Raw genomic sequence first — 20,704 nt, 5'->3', positions numbered from 1 at the left:
GGTGGTGGTAGTTAAATGGTCATCTGGCACCTGGACTGAGACAGGGTGCAATTCGGAAGCTACTATTGTGACTGAGCAGTCCTCTTTAGGATCCCCTCTGCTCACTCCGCATGGGGAGAAGGCTAGAAAAGGTGCCCTAAACCTGGGCTGTCTCATACACTCCTGGCTGGATTACTGCATCCACTGGGATCACTCTGCCTGCGATCAAAGCTATAAAAAGACAGTGACTTTTGCTACATGGAATGTTCTCACCCTGATGGATAACAAAGATAATGTATAGCTGGAGAGAAAAACTGCTATCATTGCTAGGGAACTTGCGAGATATAATATCAACGTCGCTGCCCTGAGTGAGACAAGGTGCCCAGAAGAAGGTCAACTGAGAGAAGAAGGTGATGGTTACACTTCTTTCTGGCAAGGAAAATCTACAGACGACAGGCGTGTTCATGGTGTCAGTTTTGCAATTAGGTATAAGTTTGTCAGTCAGCTTACAGAATTTCCTGTAGGAATCAATGAACATCTTATGACTCTTCATCTTGAGCTCAGCAACAACCAGTCTGCTGCTGTTGTCAGTGCGTATGCCCCAACGCTTGATTCTGTTGAGGATATCAAGGAACAGTTCTATACAGATCTTGACAGAGTCTTGATCAACATTCCCAAGGAGGACAAGATCATTCTCCTTGGAGATTTTAACGCTAGAGTTGGGCAGGAGTCAGATCTCTGGAATGGCACTATCGGAAAAGAAGGCGTAGGAAAGGCTAATTCCAATGCCACCCTCATCCTGAGCAAATGTGTAGAACATGGCCTGATCATCACGAACACCCTCTTTAGACAAAGTGAAAAGTATAAGACCACCTGGAGACACTCTCACTCTGGGCATTGGCACCTTCTTGACTATGTTATTGTTAAAGGAGAAACACATTGCCCTTGAAGCTGAAAAGAGGGAGAAGGAAGGAAAAAGAAATAACTTTTTCCCAGCAGGCCACTGGCCTGCCACAAAATGTCTTTACCTACTGCAGGCGGATTTGCAGTTCCAGGGTCGGACTCCTGAGTCATCTCAGGACCCTTATGTAATTCCGTGGTAGAGATCGTCCTCGAAATTAAGGGATCGCCAATCATTGGTGACGGTACATGATACAGCACAATTTGGATTTCAAATCCAAGGATGAGACATGGCAGTTAGAAAAAAGTATCTTTTTATTTTTGAACTAAACAAACTGGATGTGAAGTCCGCTGAGAGAAAATAACTCTGGAACCCCACAATGACATTTTTTCCAGGGGCAGATTAACTAACGGCTTGATCCCACTTCAGTGGACATCAGTGGGAAAACCTCTGTTGACCTGGATGGAATTAAGATCTGACCTTTATAGTTCTTGTTCTTGCTCTCCTGAGTCAGCTAATAACAGATTTTTTTATGGGTTTTTATCAGCATGGGATAGTCTGTTAACTTCAGCATTGTTAGCTAGCTCTCCTAGTCATCTTTTGTTTTTAGAAGAAATATTTATGCTACTTATAGGGACAGAGAATGGATTTGGGTTGTTAGCTATTAAACAGAATGGTGCATAGAGATTAATACTGAGCTCCTGAATTTCATCTTCATATTTTTGGTGCCTTTGTTTTTGGCTTACAGATTTTTGTGTATTTGTTTTACAGTAAATTGTTCAATGTCCAGATCAATTTATTTTAAATGTTTTGCTGAGTAGCCTCAACCCCCTTGATGTTGTTGTCTTGCCTTTGACAATAACACTAATAGTAAGGCTGCAAGCCACTCCTTTGGGGGAAGGCAGAGGGGAAACAGACATACATAACAGATGTGCAATGACCCTATAAAAATATACATAGGATCTATTTCCTTTCTCATGTTATCATCCAGCTCAGAATCTAAAAATAATTTTCTGAATGAGCTTTAGTGATTACAAATTAGATTATAACAAATTAGTGCCAAATGTTGACCTTGGGAATGTGCATGTGAGCAGTGTTTATTTCAATGGGAGTCCTATATGTGCACCCTAGGGGAGAGCTTGGTGTTATTTATTTTGATGGCTGCTAATAATATAGAGTGCTGCCAAATCCAGCAATCTTTGCTGACTTTTTTGTCTTTAGTCAAATTCCTTTGGATTTCAGTGATAATTATTGGCCTCAGTGGAAGACTTGGGCTGCAGAGGTGGGGCAGGGGCCAGGGGTGGGGTAGAGGGTCTAGCACCCATTGGGCAGAGGGGAAGTCAGCGCCTATGCGGGACCTCCAAGTGAAGTATGTAGGGCTTTCTGGTGAGCAAAGAATACAAGGTCAGGCGTACGCCCAGTGAATAACGACTGTGTCTTCACTAATATCATCCAAATAAAATGATAAGGCCTTAGGAATTGCCATGCTGGGTAGTTCAATAGTCCAGTATCCTGTCTTTGGCAGTGGCCAGCTCCAGCTGCCGGAGAGAACTGTGCACATTTCTGTAATAGTCAATTATGCACCAGCATAGTGGAAATTTGTGCTTAACCCAGGCACTTAGTGGTTGGTATGAGGGTTTACATCCCTTAATGTCATTATTCTGTTTAGTTCTACTGAGAATATTCTTGTTGTTCACATTAGTATCTAAACCTTTTTAAAATCTGGTCATGACCTTAGTAATATCCCATGGAAGTATTATTCATTGCATAAAAAAGTATTATAATCAGTTTTAATTGTGAGCCTTTAGTTTCATCTGGTGACCTCTTGTCCTAATATTATGGGGGGAAAGTAAAAAGAAGCCTGATTCATCTTCTCTATCCCGGTCAGTATTTAATAGACCTCCATCATGTCCCCCGTTATTTATTTTCTCTTTAAACTATGTAGTCCTAATCACTTCCATCTCCCCTCAGACCAGGATCTTTTCATACCTCTAATTATTCTCCTTGCACTTCTACAGACCTTTTATACATCTTTATTAGGTGGCGTGACCAGAAATGAACACAGTATTCTGGGTGAAGAGCTGCCATCAGTATATAGAAAGGCAGTATAATATTTTCAGTATTATCGTAATTTTGATGTACAAAGTTAATAGTGGATTTTTAAAATGTTTATATTTCAGGGAGTAAATACTCAAGCACACAACTTAGAAACATTTTTAAGAGTGGCACTGCATAGATATCTGTAAAACATTATTTTTCTCTCATTCTTCCTTTCTTTGATTAACTCTGTTGTTCAAATGTGACTCAATTATTTTTTCTCCTTTATGAATATTATCTGATTAATCTTGATAATTATTGGGAATTACTGTGTGATCTCTTTGTGCAATCACACAGTTATATGCAAACCGTAAATGATGAGAGTGCTTCCTGTACTTTTGTAATTCTTGATAATGGCACATTTCATAGAGCAGAGCTGTAAAACTGCTGAAGCGTAGGATTTCTCTGACACTTATGTTTGAACCAAATGGGGAAAAAAACCTGCTGGCTTTTATGGTTAATAAGCAGATCATCATTCTTATATGAGATCTGAAACTGATAAATTCTTTGGAATGAATGAACACAAACCCAGAAAAAAGGAATAAGCTAATTATCTCCATCACTCTCTTCTTTGTGTCATTTTCCTGTGTTTCCTGGCAATGCATTCCACTCACTTTTGCACTGGGAAGCTCATCGAGTCCTTTCTTGTTCTCACTCCCTATGCACACAGTGAGTCTTTTGTTTAGACTCTAGTGGCTCTTCTTAGTAGTTAATTCTTCATGTTTATTATGCTTTTGTGAGTGACAGCCATGCCTCATTTCCCTTTCTTTGTTCCCAGTTTGGGATCCAATGCCCATTCTTTGATTCATTTCTTTCTTTCCATCATCTTTGAAGAGTTTGTTCTGGATCGTTTTTGTCACCCCTTCAGAAATGAAAAACATTCACATTTCCTTGCTCTCTCCCTGCTCCTGCTTTCCCCCCACATGGGAGAGCCCTGCTGCTTTCTCAATCATTTTTAATGGCTTTGTTCTTTAAAGCCAGCCCCATTCTGCAAGATGAAGTCCATCACAGCCTAGTAAAAGGTAATATCCCCACTTGGATGGAGATTGCATCTGTTAAATGCAGGCTGCCTGGCATCATCTTTATTTTCTTTATTATGGTTCTAGTTGAAGTGGGGACTGAAAACTTTTGATCATTTACTAGAGGTTTCATTTTTTCCGCTTTATTCACAGAGCTGTTATAACTATACATTATTTACACTGAATTTCATTTGTCATCCACTGTTCTTCTGTAGTAACCCTAGGCTGTGTTTTCTGTGGATGTTCTCAATAAATGGCATTTTTCTCCTGTCCTCAGTAGCCTTCCTCTCCATTTCAAGACCCTGCATTGTGCTGACCTTGTTTGACTGTAGAGGGCCTGATGGGACTTCAAGCCTGCTTAATGACTCTCCAGCTACATCAGAGTAGTAACAGAGCTGAGAGAATGAACTCCAGGAGCTGAGCAAACTGCCTCCATTTGAGAAATGAAAGACCAGGTCTGGAGAATTGAAGTGTGGGTCTATTGCATGCTACTTCCTAGAGAACCAGCCATCTGGCCATCCCTGATGTAATTTAACATTATCAGAATTATGTTAAGAACATAATACTGTCCATACTGGGTCAGACCGAGGGTCCATCTAGCCCAGTACCCTGTCTTCTGACAGTAGCCAATGCCAGGTGCTTAAGAAGGAGTGAACAGAACATGTAATCATCAAGTGATCCATCCTCTGTTGTCCATTCCCAGCTTCTGGCAAACAGAGGCTAGGGACGCCATTCCTGCCAATCCTGGCTACTAGCCATTGATGGATGTATCCTCCATGTTGCTTGAAGACTGAAGTCATCTTCCTTGTCAATAGTAAATGCTGTTTATCCTCAGGACAGACACAGCAACATAGAGACAACAAAAGCTTCACCACCACAAACGTTCTCCAGCTCTCTTCTAATTCTGGAGGGAACATGGGTAGGGATAAGAGAGTAGTTCAGTCTCCATGCCTGTTCACACAGTGTCCATCTGAATAAAACTGCCAACAGGAACTACTGGGATGATCAGGGGAACAAACTGCCTATCTTATGAGAGGAGACTGGAAGAGCTTGGAAGACTGGATTAGAAGGCCAAGAAGGGATATTATTGCTCTCTGTAAATACCAGAGAGACTGAAGAGCTATTCAAGCAAAAGGATAATATTGGCATAAGAACTAATGGCTATAAACTGGCTAAGAACAAATTCAAGCTGAAATTAGAATGTTTCTAACCATCATAGGGGTGAGGTTCTGGAACAGCCCAGTAGTTGTGGGGGCAAACAATTTAATTAGCTTTAAGTGGAAGCTCGACACATTTATGAGTGTAACTATATGATGATATTACTTGTTATGTTTGGGGGCAGGGCTCAGCAGCCCTGGGGCTCACTTCTGGTTTATGTCTTATTTTCCTAAAGCTCATGCTTCAGGGATTCAGCCAGCCATCTGCAGGGTTCAGGAAGGGATTTTTTTCTCCCCCAAATGTATGCTAGGATTTTTTTTTAAATCTTCTTCCTGTGAAGCATCAGGGACGGCCACAGCTGGAGATGGGACATTGAGTGGAGAGGGCCAGGGCTCTGAGGTGGCACCAAGCATTTTTTCTCTCAAGTTCTTGGCTAATTGGTTCCTTCTCACATGCTCGGGATCTAACTGATCACCATATGTGGGGTTGGGAAGGAATTTTTCCCCCAGTCAAATTTGCAGTGACCACTGGGCTTTTTGCCTTTTTCGGCAGTGTGTGGGTACTGGTCACTTGTCAGGATTATCTGGATGCAGGGCCGCCTAGAGGTGGGAGAAAGTTGGGCAATTTGCCCCGGGCCCCGCAGGGGCCCCGCGAGCTGCTCCAGGTTTTCAGTGGTACTTCAGCGGCAGGCCCTTCACTTGCTCTGGGTCTTTGGTGGCGGGTCCTTCAGTGCAGCAGAAGATTTGGAGCGAGTGAAGGACCCACCGCTGAAGTGCTGCCAAAACCTCGCCGCACCGCCCGGTGATTACAAGCGCTGCTAGCGGCCGGGGGGGTGGGGGGAAGGGAAAAAAGCTGCGATCAGCGGCACTTAGGCTGCTCTACCACTGCCGCTTCATTCTTTGGCAGTGGGTCCTTCCCTCCGCTGCTGAATTGCCGCCGAAGACCCAGCCCTGCCCCAGGCCCCCTGAATCCTCTGGGCGGCCCTGTCTGGGTGTATCTCATTTCATCATTTTCCTGTCATTGCAGTGGCCTTGGGCACTGGTGCACCTCGGTACCTTCTAGTCCCTGCCTGTGGCACATCATAGTCTAATCTCTCATTGGTTGTAATACTTTGCTCTAATTTGGGTTGTTGGGTTTAGTGTGCGGGTGCTGGATGGTACTGGGGGCCTCTGATGTACAGGAGATCAGACTAGATGATCAGGGGGTCCCTTCTAGTCTTAATCTCTATGAAAAAGGGTGCGAGTTCTGATGATGGTTTTTAGAGCTAGGCAAAATATTTTACTGCTGACATATTGTTTTTAGGATGAAATCTGACTTTGTACACCAGCCTTAGGACAGTTGAGACTGCAGAACTTCGCCGGTGGGGGAGGGTCAGGATTACTACAGAGGGGGAGTGGTGTTACAGGCACACAGGAGATGGCCAGCAGTGGGGGTGCTGTGAGTATGCAGAGGTTGAGGGATCACTCAACTTGTAGGGTTCCCAAAATCTAGGGTTATCCCTGCTTCCAAGCTGCAGATTCATCTAATTGTATTAGTAGTATTGACAATATCTAGTGTTTTGTTTTCAGTATATTATGCAAACTACTTTAATCCTAATGGCACTCCTGGAGGGTAGGTGCATGTTGTTAGGTGGGAAAACTGAGGCACAGAATTATTAATTGATTTAAGCACTTCAAAAATGGGACTTGGGCTCCTACGTCATTTGGGTGCTTTTGAAAATGTTACCCCATGACTTTCTGAATATTTTTCAATTAATTATAAGTAAATAACTAGAATTACATTCTTGCTTTAATATTGCAGGTGTTTGCCTTTTTGTCAATACACACAATTCAGTAATTCATAAAGGGTCTCCTAGTCTTTGGGAATTAGCAAGATCCTAGTGTATTTTAGGCTTGTAACATCACTATTCTAGGCAAACATAGCTGATTGCATTTGTATTTTATATTGTGTGTATATTTTTGTATTTTGTGTGTATCTTTGCACATGCTCCGTTTCTTGAGCTTGCATCTTTTTTTTCCCTCTTATTCCTTTTAAAGAAAGTAAATGTTCTCCTTCCCTTGCTTCAGACTTTTTAGTGTAAAAAAATTTAAAATATTTTGCCAGGGTTTAATTTATTTGATCCACCTTGAGGAAAAACAGTGGTTCAGCTTTCATGTAGGAGCTGGAGAAGTTTGCTTTGGAACAGCTGACAGGCTGTAGGGAAAGGTCAGTGATGTGCAGTGTGTATTGTCAGCAAGAGAGAGCTTGCCTTAACAGATGAAAGCCTTAATGCCTGAGAAAATGACAGCTTATCTGACTGCTCTATAATCTCTTTTTCAGCACTGGCTGACAGAGCTGGAGATCTTTGCTATGATCTTCGCAGCTGCCGTCCATGACTATGAACATACTGGAACCACCAACAACTTTCACATTCAGACACGGTGAGGCCCTTGTAAATTACTTAAGGAAAAGAGGGAAGAATGCTCATTTTGTCTATACCTGACTCTTCTGGGACTCTTTTTTGTTTTGTGTTTTCTTTTAATATATAGAATAGGTTAAAGAATTGTAAGTGCAAGAAACTGAGATATACTATATTTTGTGATCATGAATGTCTTCCATTTATTGGGACAAATCCCTCTGTCACACCAGCATAAAGTTGGAGTAACTCACTGACTTAAAATAGAATAACCTCAGATTTACACTGATGCCACATGATTTAAGCACTTCAAAAAATGAGACTTGGGCTCAGATTTACACTGATGCCACATAGAAGAGAATTTGGATGAATAACTCATATTTCAAAGCTGCCAGTTGCTAAATAAATGGTCGGCCATGCTCAGGGCTGGCCTACAACATTTTAGCACCTGAGGTGGGGAGCTCAAATGACGCCCCCATGTCCCCTCGCTTGGGCCAAAACTTTGAAAGGTCTCTGCCTTCTTCCTGTTCTACTCCTCTCATGGTACTGTTCTGCTTACCCCCAATAAAGGAGAACTAACAACTTAAAATGCCTTGTTCAAAAATGTTAAGTAACACATAACTTTCAAACACCTGAACAGCAAATGTAACTTTTCTGGTCTGCATAGTAAACACGGGCATTTTCATCTGTTTGAATAAACAAAGTGGTGCTTTCTGAGCCTTCTTGGTTGCAAAGATTTCAACTGCTTTCTGCTGAATGTTCACAGTCTGGGCCAGCTCATGCTCTATTGAGATGGTTGGAAGGCCGGCCAGCCTCTCCTGTGTCATTGTGGAGCGTAAATGTGTTTTTATTAACTTCGGCTTGGAGAAGCTGCGTTCTCCACTGGCAACTGTTACAGGAAGTGTTAGAAGTATGTGCAGAGCAACAAAAGCATTTGGAAAGAAGGTGGTCATCTTATATGTGCACATATATTCCAGAACCGCCTTTGGAGTTGATTCTGCTGAAATGTATCTTGAAAGGGCTTTCAGTTCATCACCTAAATCACTCGCATCAATATTGCGCATGTCATCATGTGTCAGCACTGTCTCTAGTGCCCTGCATTGCTGGTGTAGGTCTTCTTCTGGTATAGTGAGGAGTTTTGGAATATCATACAGCATCCCAAATATACTGCTGTGCTCCTTGAGCTGCATGAAACGTTCTTCAACTGACTGTATTGCACAATCTAGCACCTGGTTAAAGAATTCAACTTTGAATTGTTGTTTGGGGTCTCTTATGGGATTATGCCTCATAATCAAAATGTCTTCTTCGGTGACTCTTGTATTCTTGAATGGGTGGGAAAATAGCTTCAGTGTGAAGTTCCTCTACCAACTTCTGTGAACTCTTAAGAATGTTTTGAAATCCCTCATCTGACTGGTAAAACTGTAGGTATGACTTTGCTTTGTCCAGTTGTTCCATAGCTCCAGATATATTAAGGTCAACACCTTGGAGTCTCTTGCTTACAACATTTATTTCAAACAATATGTCATGCCACAACACTAAGCCACACAGAAATTTGAAGTTATGTATGTTTCTGGTGATTCCATTTCCCTCTGCCACTGTTCTCCCATGAACAGTTCCTGTCATAGCATTATCCTCCATAATGGCAACTATGGCATCATCTATTTTCCCAGTTTGGTGTTTGATAGGCTTTATCGCCTCCACTTGACTTTCCCATCGTGTGGCACTCAGTGTTTTCAGTGTCAGAGAGGATGTTCCGAGATGTTGCTTCAAAAATTGCCATCCATGAGTGGATGCAGAGAAAAATACATAGATGCATTGAATGACCTCTCATGTCAGCTATTGCAATTCCCGTATCTTCCAGATTTTTAAGAAGCACATTTGTCATACCAGCTCCTATAGTATCATCAATGTCAATAAATTCTAAAAAATGCTCTCTGACAGTCACCATTGCAGGGACATTTTCACTAGGTTCTGTTGTTGTTACAAAACGCACCATTAAAGTCATTTGTTCCGTATGGCTGATGTCAGGTGTGCAGTCCAGAATAACAGAGTAATAGCTTGCTGACTTCAGATCTGCCACAATCTTCTGTTTGACTTTTGTTCCCAGTAACTTTATGATCTCATTTTGAATTGTTTTTCCAACATAGTGGTGTGTGTACATTTCTTGGGTGGTGACTCTTCTTAGATGCTCCTGGAGTACAGCATCAAACTCAGCCATCAGCTCCACAATTTTAAGGAAGTTTCCATTGTTTGGCACATACAACTGATCTGAAGTGCTATGCAGTGCAAGGTTTTGGGTAGCAGGCATTCTCACAATGGTAATGAGCCTTTTCAGAACATTTTGCCAGTAAAGAGACTCTGATGCAATCTTCTCTTGATGCTGATCATCTATGGTGACCTTTAACCTTAGCCTTATCTCAAGGTCTTTCCACCTATGAAATGCTCTCTGGTGATTTGCTGCCTTCTCATGGCATGCCAGATTTCTAGCCAGATTTTTCCAATCCTTTGTTCCTGTAGAACCCATTGTGGCTGGAACATTAGACTGGAAGAGTTTGCAACAAAAACATTATGCAGCATTCTGGTTTTTTTGAGGACATAAGCCATGGCCTCTCCACTTTGTCATCATTGGGGATTTCACACCAGTAATGTGTTGGATGGAAACTTCTATTTTCATTGTCTTTGGGGAACATGAAGTTTTTCACTTGCTGTGGCCCATGCAGTAAAAGGAAGTCCCTCAGGATACTACTCAGTGTGAAGTTCCTCTACCAGTGTGAAGTTCCTCGGATCATCTTGACTTAAGGAACTAAACTCAGCAGCAGCTGTTTCTTGTGCCTCCACCACACTCTTCTCTGATCTACACTTTTCTTCAGGAATGTGCATGGTTACATCCATTTGAGATGGAGATATGGATGCTGCAGTAGCTGCTGGGTCACCTGCACTCTGACTAACTGGAAGATCAGGCATCTCCTCACCACTCACATCCCCACTGGGGCCAGAAGACTCACCGTGAACATTTGTGTCTATGTTTCTCAGGAGAGCTCCTCCCTGCTTAGATAGAAAAGCTTCCTTTGCTTTCTTTCTTTTTCTGAATGCTGCCCCAGAGGGAGTTTTCTTCTTTCACTCATGACTGCTGTTCTGTGCCAGCTATAGTGGCTCTCAACACTCAGTTGAAGGGGACAAATAAGCAGGCTGGTAGCAGGGCCTGAGTGAGGAAAGATATCAGCATCTTAAGGGCCTAACTGGGTCCTACTACTTCTCCTGCCTGTTCTCCTCAAGTGGGTTCAGGGAAGCAGCAGGAAACAGGAAGCTCCCTGAGAAGCTGGTGTTAATCAGTCCAGGCTCCTAGGGCTGCTAGAGATGTACATAAGAGGCTCCTCCTCCTCTCTCTCCCTGCAGCTCCTATTGATTTCTGTTATTCCCTCTCACCTTTTCTCCTGCCTGCCTGTTATGTCTCTTGTGCTCTCCTTCCTCCAGCACAGCACTCCACCATCTCTGTGCATCTAGAGCAGAGAGAATACATATGCACCAGCAGCAGACACAATTTTCTACACTCTGGGTCCTAGTGGCCTCCCCTTCCCCCTCCCCCACAGTCTGGCACCTGATATGGCTGCTTCAGTTCACCTCATGGTAAGGCCAGCCCTGGCCATGCTGGAATAATTTGGAGGCATTCTGGTTATGTTTCTTCTTCAAGTTGAAAGAAACAGAAGAAGAAGCCAACATTTCATTGAATGAAACAAACAGAAAATAGATATTCATCAATAAACCACAAAGAACTGGAAACTACACATCAGCAGCCTTCGCCAGTACCTCTCCCTGCTGAATGCCATGCCTGCAGCCATAGAATGTGTTTATAATGCCTCAGCGGTTGTTGTGGTAGCCATATTTGAAAACACTGGAGAGCACTGCAGGACATTAGATGGGCAGGAACTTGGCTAGACCAGTGCCATTTTGGAAGCAGACAACTCTTTTGGGGGAGGTTTTCAAAGGCACAAAAGGTAGTTAGGCATCTAACTTCCACTGACTTTCAGTGAGATGTGGGCACCTAACTGCTCTTTGTGCCTTTGGAAATGTTCACCGTTGTGTCAAAGGTCAGGTGTTCTCAGCAGGAGGTCTATGGTGGCAATGGTTGCGCTATGAATTCCTTGTATAAAATAATCAATTCAGAAAATAATACTGGGACCAATCTTGCAATCCCTAACTCACACAAAATAAGAGTTTTACCTTAGTAAGAATTGAGCAAAAGCCTCATTGTTTCACCCAATGACTGATATTTATGTAGTATTTAGCAGCCAGATGTCTCTCAGCACTCCTTTTAAATCTTTAACACAGTATTTGGGTGGGTTTTAAGCAGCAAATGTGGTTTTGTGCAAGGCTTTTCCCCTGAGGTGAATTTCAACCGTTCGTCTTAATGTTTTTCCCAATGAATACAGCATTACACTTACTATAAAAATACCAATATATAGTCTGTAATTGTGAATCATAGTAATATTTCTGAAGGCGAGACTGACACATAATGGAAAGAAACATAACTTTTTCTACATTCTTTTAAATTCTAGGTCGGATTCAGCCATTCTGTACAATGACCGATCTGTGCTCGAAAATCACCATGTCAGTGCAGCCTATCGCCTTTTGCAAGATGATGAGGAGATGAACATTTTGTCTAACCTCTCAAAGGATGATTGGAGGTAAGAACAAGCAGTAAGGCCATTTGGGGAAGTTACAACTGGGCCATTTGTAGTTACTACATTTCTTTGAATAATAGTATCCATCAAAATATAATATACAGCTGTATTTTTATTATGAAGAGAAAGGATATTTAAAAATCTTTATCCTATTCTTACCCCTCTCATTTTCATCTGCTGTGCTCTTAGGACTAAATTCAGAAGTGATGTGTGAAGTTATTTAACTTATAATGGAATCTATTCATTAGTCTCTCATAGATCTCCCTTCATCCACTTATCACTGTGTAGGTGAATATACTGGTGGCCTGATTTTCATTTACACAAAACCATAAATTACAATTAAGCCCCGTCTGAGGCCCGTTTATACTGCCAGAACATTATAAATGAGTTTTAGTGTAAATGGGAATCAGGCCCAGAGCGAATAAGTGGGCGTAACAGACATGCCAAAAAGCCAGAAGAAGGTGTAATTTAAAACAGGCACTCCTGATGTAAATTGGCATTTTTTAAATAACAGATTATTCAAACTGAAAGAGGGCTTTTTATCTCCTTTTTAAATGAAATATCTGACATTTTAAAAATAACAATTATGCATAAAACATATAGTTACCTGGGCTGGACAGGAAGAATCTTAAATGAATTGTATTAATCTGAGTTCTTTCTCACTGGAGTGAAAGCATCCCATCACGTTTTATTGCAGACAAACATACACTGGTTCATGTATGCATTCAAACTGAACAAAGTGCTGAGCACACTCTACTCTTATTGACTTCAATGGAAATTGAGGGCACTCAGCAGTAGTTCTCTGGGCTCTGGTAAGCTGGGTCAGGGAGGGAAAGTTCACCCTCTTCCTTCTCTCTTGGGTCTGTGTTCCATACTCATCCAGTCTTCTCAGCACAGAAACCCTCATGACAGGTGGAGCCAGGGAGGGCAACAATGTACCCCTATCTGAGCACCCGGCCTAAACCCCAGAACCACATGTGGTTTGTTTCATTCAAAAGTCATCACTATGGATCACAGTTGCCAACTTTCACGCAATAAGCTACAAGCCAAAAACTAGCCAACAAGCAACTCATAAGCCAATTAAGCCAAAAACAAGCCCAATTTCTGTGTTTTTTCTGCGGCTGTCTGGCTATGTCTGCTATGGCTGACAGGCTAAGTATGACAAGCCACTCAACATCTTGTGGATTCATAAACAGACAAACTCTGAGGAAAAAACACGTTAACACTCAGAAAGTGTCACAAGAATCTTGAAAAAGGAATAAAACCCACTCTGTGGGTCGTGGTATTGTAATCTAATTTATTTTTCAAGATCTAGGTTGTCTTTTTACTTTTTGCATTTCATTCATCTTGCACGGTGAAAAGAAGCTGAACGATTTCAGTTAACAGCATGAGGCTGTTGTGTTTAAATTCAGTATTGTAAGGAATTTTTAAAAATTTAAATGCAACTTGCTTTCACTCAAATTAGATATATAAGATAGCAAGGAAAACAGATTTTTTTAAATTGTAAACTTTCCCCTACAGTATCTAAAATATAAACATAATTTTCTACAAACACACTGGGCCTATTTTTCCCTTGGCATAACCCAAGTGGTCGTGGCACCTCAGTAGTGTTGGATTCATGCAGGTTGTGAAGTGCTTTGGCATGGAAGTTTCTGTACCGATGATGATGATGATATTTCAAGGAAGAGGGAAATTAAGGTCCCAGTTCAGCAAGGTACTAAAGCATGTATCTACATTGAAGTTAGTGGGACTACTCGGTGTTCAGAATTAAGGCCGTGCTTAAGTACCTTACTGAAACTTAATGGGAGCTGATGAGGGAGGAGAAAAGAAAGTGGAAAAAAAAATTAAAGGGAGGAATTTAAATTTTGCCTTAACTTCCCCCACCCCCTTTTGGGATGTACAAATCACAATGGAACAAATTCATCGCTACTGTAACTACACTGTCCTCAAATTTAAATGTGGGCCTATGGTACATGACCGCTTGCTTGATTCTCTTCATTTCTTCCATTCTCCTCTCTCTCTTACCATCTTACTCCCGCCTCCTTCCTCATAATATCATTTTAGGGACCTCATCTTTCATCCCAATGCAGATCACAACATGCAGTCATTGAAATGCTACAACCTCTTGGATGGAGGCCATCAGCTAACTGCATAAGCAGAGCAAACTGTACAATCTTGTATTTTGTGGGGGAGATAGTTTTGGCCAATGAAGAGGGTCATGGAAAGTCTTATCTCAAAGACCAACACACAGTACAAAACAAGGAAACTGGATTTATCTGTCTTAGAAAGATGAAGCACTGTGTCAACACTGGGAAATAATTCAGGCTCTAAACTGTTTGTGATAATAAATACAATTCTACCTAGAGAACAAAATTAAATAAATAGCACTGGGGTGTCCCTACCACCACTCCCTACACGCGTAACTTTAATGGGGAACTGTGCATTGCTTTGTCCATTAAATGAAAAGCAATAATTCATTCTGGGCTACAGTAAAAGGTCATGTGTCATTGGCTACAAAGTAGATTTTTAGCAGCTGCTTTTGACCATATTCTTGGTAGTTTGAGCACAATCTTCAGAAAAATAATCTGAGTCTTGAAACTTTAAAACATTGTTGTTTGAGTAGAAGCTACCCCCTCCTCTTCATAGTGACAGAACTAGAACTGGGCAAAAAAAATTGGGTGAATACTTTATTCACTGGAAAAAAGCTATTTTGGTTGACCTGAAACTATTCATACATTTGGTAGAAATTTGTCTAATCACTGGGCTAAAAGTTGTAAGAGGGGCACCACCAGCAGCTCCTGCTTTGTGAACCTGGGCCTTTAAAAACACCTGGAAGCAACATTTCAGGTCAAACATGTTTTATTTGTCCCAATGGGAATGCTCCCCCAGGGTACCCAGGGTTATGAGGCACCTCACCACCACCTGGCTTTAGTAGTGTAAAGGAGTCTTGTCTGTGCTTGCTGTGGATCAGCTGTGGATCAGCTCCCTGAAACCAACAGCCTCTGGCAGCACAAGCACTGCTTCCAGGCAGGTCTGCAGGCCACATGCTTTGTACAGGTAGCAAAAGGTATGTACCCACCCCCCGAGTCCTAGGAGCATTTCCTGCAGTGTCCAGTTCCTTCTCCACTGAACACTCACAGAGTTACCAGGCCTGCTGTTCCCAAAGGACCAGTATATACCAACGTGTAAGATTCAGCTCAGGACCTTCACTTTGCTTAACACCACAGCACTTGGCTGTATTTATGGTGAAAGCAAGAATAAGTTTATTATCAAAGAACAGAGATCCTAGTAACAGTGAGTAAGAATATTGGAAACAAATGGTTACATATAAAACAAAATCATAACAAGCTTTCTAGAGACTAAACTTGACTAACAGGTTAACCTGCTGTCAAAAGAAAATGATTACATCCAAAGGTATCTCCAACATGTTCAACCAAGCCTGGCTGAGACCCCTTTTTCATGAAGCAAAATCACTGTCCTTTTACTTCCTGAGTGAAAAGCAACCGGGCGTCATCTTTGCCTCCCAAATACAGTGGAGCAAACCTTTGATATACTCCTCCAGATAGGGTTTTCTCTCTCCCCACTTCCCCTTCCCACACCACTCCTTTCCTCTTCCTGTTCATTTCTTTCTGAAGTCGCTGCAATCCTTCATTTGCATTTGGTGATAGAAGACCCATTGTGAATGAGACAATATAAAAATCCATTGTTTGACAGAAAACCTGGTTTTCACGTTTGCTGGTGACCAGCCCCGAGACATAGCTTAATGGGATTAAATTGGGGTGGAGGGTGGATAATTTCCATACAAGTATATTAAAGGAACTGGCACATGAAATTGCAAGCCTAATGAATTTGTAAATTCAGGGGTCATAGTCTACGACTAGAAAATTGCTAATATAGTTCCTATTTTTAAGAAAGGAAAAAAAAATACAGGCCTGTTAGTTTGACCTCAATTGTATGCAAGGTCTTGGAACAAATTTTGAAAGAGGAAGTAGTTAAGGACATAGAGGTAAACAGTGATTGGGATAAAATACAACATGGTTTTACAAAAGGTAGATTGTGCCAGACCAACCTGATCTCTTCTTTGAGAAAATAACTGAATTTTTAGATAAAGGAAACGCAGTAGATCTAATCTATCTGGATTTCAGTAAGGCATTTGATACAGTTCCACATGGGAAATTATTAGTTAAATTGGAGAAGACAAGGATTAATATGAGAATTGAAAGGTGTATAAGGAATTGGTTAAAGGAGAGACTACAACATGTCATATTGAAAGGTGAACTGTCTGGCTGGAGGGAGGTTACTAGTGGATCGGTTTGGGGACTAATCTTATTTAACATTTTTATTAGAGATCCTGTCACAAAAAGTGGAAGTGTGCTAATAAAATTTGCAGATGACACAAAGTTTGGAGGTATTACCAATATAGAGGAGAACTGGAATATCTGGACAATCTTGAAAATTGGAGTAATAGAAATGGGATGAAATTTAATAGTGTGAAGTACAAGGTCAGGCACTTAGGGATTAACAACAAGGCTTTGAGGGGGAGGGATCACTCAGTGGTTTGAGCATTGGCCTGCTAAACCCAGAGTTGTGAGTTCAATCCTTGAGGGGGCCACTTAGGGATCTGGGGCAAAATCAGTACTTGGTCCTGCTAATGAAGGCAGGGGGCTGGACTCAATGAACTTTTGGTTCCCTTCCAGTTCTATCAGATAGGTATATCTCCATATATTTTTGCTATAAACTGGGGATTTATCAGTTGGAAGTTACAGAGGAGGGGAAATACCTGGGTGTATTGGTTGATCACAGGATGACTAGACTGCCAATGTGATGCAGCCATAAAAAAGGCCAATGCAGTCCTAGGATGCATCAGGCAAGGTATTTCCGGTAGAGATAGGGAAGTGTTAGTACCATTATACAAGGCACCACTCATTTGGAATACAGTGTCTCCCATGTTTAAGAAAGATGAATTCAAACTGGAACAGGTGCAGAGAAAGGCTATGGGGATGATCTAAGGGATGGAAAACCTGCCTTATGAGAAGAGACTCAAAGAGCTTGGCTTGTTTAGTCTAACCAAAAGAAGGCTGAGGGGAGATATGATTGCTCTCTATAAATACATCAGTGGGATAAATACCAAAGCAAGGAGAGGAATTATTTGAGTTAAGCCCCAATGTTGACACAAGAACAAATGGATATAAACTGGCCATCAACAAGTTTAGGCTTGAAATTAGATGAAGGTTTTTAACCATCAGAGGAATAAAGTTCTGGAAGAGCTTCCAAGGGGAGCAGTGGGGGCAAAAAACCTAACTTATTTTAAGAATGAGCTTGATAAGTTTACAGAAGGGATGGTATGATGAGGCTGCCTGCAATGGCATGTAGTCCATCTGTGACTGCTAGCAGCAAATATCTCCAATGGCTGGCGATGGGACAGTAGATGGGGAGGGCTCTGAGGTACTACAGATAATTCTTTCCTAGGTGTCTGGCTGGTGGGGCTTGCTGCCATGCTCAGGGTCTAACTGATCACCATAGTTGGGGTCAGGTAGGAATTTCCCCCCGGGTCAGATTGGCAGAGATGCTTGGGGCAGGGGTCATCTTCCTCTGCAGCATGGGGTCACTTGCAAGTTTAAACTAATATAATTGGTGTTCTGTAACCATTAATTATCTGTAACTTGAAGTCTTTAAATCATTATTTGAAGTCTTCAGTAACTCAGACAGAGGCTTAGGTCTATTACAGGAGTTGGGCATGTGAGATTTTGTGGCCTGCAATGTGCAGGTGGTCAGACTAGTTGATCACGATGGTCCCGTCTGGCCTTAGAGTCTATGAGTCTATGACTGTAAGAATACATTTTCAGTGTATATACATAGCTGTCTACATAGTATCCATCCATACATTTCACAATGATGTTTATGACCAAAGTGACGAAAGCTTCAAGACATCACTTGACACTCTTTGGTAAACTAGAATGTACATGCCACACCCAAGAGATTCCTTGTAACCCCTCTGCACTCCTTTTCCAGTTGGTATTGAGAAGCTCTAAGCTGTTACCCAAACCAGACTTTGATTCACCAAAAATGTTTGGAATTTTTTTGAATTTGGTTTGACCCGAATTGAATTTTTATTTATTTTTCAGAACCGCCAGTGAACTGAAAAATCAGTTATTGGCCCAGCTCTAGTCAGAATGCATGTTCCTTGGTATCTCATTTATGTTTGAAGAATCTAAGAGTACCACATCTCCTTTAAGAAATACATTATCTGGTTTAGTTAGGTTTGAAGCTTTTCCAGATTGCTTAATTTTCCTCCTTCTTCATTAGGGCCTTATTTTGTAGCTGCTGCACATGAAGCTGCTGCAGAATAATGTCATTGTTCAGATGTACCATAAGGCCAACATTTTGAAATGCAGCTTCTGATTTTGGGTGCCTCCATTTTAGAGTGTCTAACCTGAAACACCTTGGACCTGTTCCAGAGGTGCTGAGAACTCACAGTCATAGATGGGGTCAACAGCAATTTAAGATACTAAAAAAAATAATAATAATAATAAAAAAAATCAGGCCCAAAGTATCTCAATCTGGGCAATAAAAATCCGAGGCCCTTTAGATCAGAAGGTATTCTTGAAAATTTTAGCCTAACCAGTTTTAAAGATTTATCACATCCAAATTTGGGTTTATTTATTCATTTTGAGCTATCTGATAATTTGAATGTCCCCTACAGCAATAGGCCCTGGCCCTGATTCTGGACAAGACTCAGGCATGCGCTAAAGTGCCTTTTCTGAACGGAGGTCACATTAAGATTTAAGACTGCAATAGAAAAAGTGAAGATAGACTTGGGAAATGTGTCTGCCTGTGCATATGGGTTTTATCAATTTTATGGGTTTAATCTTTCTAGTCTGGGAATGTGTTTTCAGGGAAGGTTCTTCTATCCAACCAGCACCAGCAGACCTCTTTGTGGCTTTTCCATGTGTGGGGACAGCAGATGAGCCCAGAAGAGGTCTGCTGTGGGATCAGGGAGAAAAGAGCTTAGTCCTTACTTTAATTTTCAGCACTTTTTCTCTTTCACATTAAAGAACTCTGCTGCTTGTTAAATATTTGAAAAGTTGATAGGTTGCTTCCTCTGACAAATCCCATTTGCTAAAGTAGTCAACAGGTAAATTATAAAACTGAAACTAAAACAGATCGCACTGAATTAAGAAAATAAATTGCAAAGAGAACAGATGCTTTCCAAGATACTGTTATGGATCTCTTTTCTGGCACTCTATTTCTCTGCTAATAATTTCCATGCAGTTTACTGAAATAGAGCATATTTAGTACAAGCCCTTACTGGCAAGTACAAGATTAAAAAGGCATCTGGAAAATGTTGAGCTCTTCAGCTCCTATCAGTGTACAGCTCAGGAAATAGTGTCTAATGAAGGTTTTCATAAACCATTGTTAGCGGACATGGAGTTGTGATCCAACAATTGGGCATGTGATCTCTCATACCATATAATGCCGTGTGTGTTACTGATGTTTTGTTATTGCAGGTCAGTTATGCCGTTTGTAGGCTGGCTGAAACTTTTAGGGATGCATTTGCGAAGGTTCAAGATGAAAAATTTGCCTACACATAATCTTCATTTGGGCATGTAACAGACAGTCATTTGCACAAGCAATTATATATTTTTCTTGTCCAAATCCAGTATTTGTATGCGTGCAGTGCGCAAGCATGCACATTTTTGTGAGTAATGCCAGCCTTTGAAAATGTTGCCTTTAAGGCAATGTTGTTCCTTCCTTTATTATTTTCCATAAGAATAAAAAAGTGAGACCCACAATCCATGGTTTATACATAATTTTCTGCTATGCACAAAAATGCATGCATTTGACTGAAGTGGAATGGACAAAGCACTATGCTGTTGGCAGCAATCCTGCTATTGGGCCCCCGGGTATGGACTAGATGACCTCAATAGGCCTTTTTCACTCCAATTTCTGTGACTTTATGGGGATTTAATTCTTTCTGTAGGGCACAGCATAAATTGGGGTGGGGCTAAGGAGAAAAACTGCGTGGAACAAAACATCAAAAACTATTATGCAGCATTTCATGAAGTGAACGTCCTCAGGACAGTTGTCCTAAAGAGCGGGTTAAAGTGGTCTCCAGCTGGAACAATGCAAGAGATTTTAAAGAATTTATGCCTGTAAATTAAAGCAGACCAGAGATCAATGATCCCAGCCTACTGATAGAACTACAGTACACCTGTGACTCATGAATGCATAATTAATTACTCCAGGTGCAGTAATCAGTGGTAAAGATAGCATAGAAGTATTACCATATTACTTACAAAAATGTATAGGATTTTTATCCCATGGTGGAAACATTGCAGCTTTGATTCTGCCCTAGATGATTATACCAAAATATGCATGTGTAGTCCCCTCCTGGTGGAAAGTCCATCTGGAGATGTTGGGAAGCATCTTCAAATGCCTGCCACAGCAGCCAGAAAAGTGAGCAGGGTATGTG

At 41.4% G+C, this 20,704-nt stretch overlaps 1 protein-coding gene across 9 annotated transcripts in view; it reads left to right on the top strand.

Annotated features, from left to right (window-relative positions):
* Positions 1-20,704, top strand: part of PDE1C (phosphodiesterase 1C) — a 533,093-nt gene that overhangs the window by 429,010 nt on the left and 83,379 nt on the right. For all 9 annotated transcript variants that reach the window (XR_005594060.1, XR_005594059.1, XM_039524494.1 and 6 more), the window contains 2 exons: positions 7,474-7,574; positions 12,106-12,234. Coding sequence is in view for 7 of the 9 variants with exons in the window: in XM_039524494.1 (XP_039380428.1) it covers positions 7,474-7,574; positions 12,106-12,234 (230 nt within the window). In the remaining 2 variants the exon portion in view is untranslated. The remainder of the gene's footprint in view (positions 1-7,473; positions 7,575-12,105; positions 12,235-20,704) is intronic.

The sequence above is a fragment of the Mauremys reevesii genome, linkage group 2 (assembly GCF_016161935.1).
Source record: "Mauremys reevesii isolate NIE-2019 linkage group 2, ASM1616193v1, whole genome shotgun sequence".
NCBI classification, from domain to species: domain Eukaryota; kingdom Metazoa; phylum Chordata; order Testudines; family Geoemydidae; genus Mauremys; species Mauremys reevesii.
The sequence above is the reverse complement of the archived record's forward strand: the minus strand, read 5'-3'. Positions and strand labels throughout refer to the sequence as shown.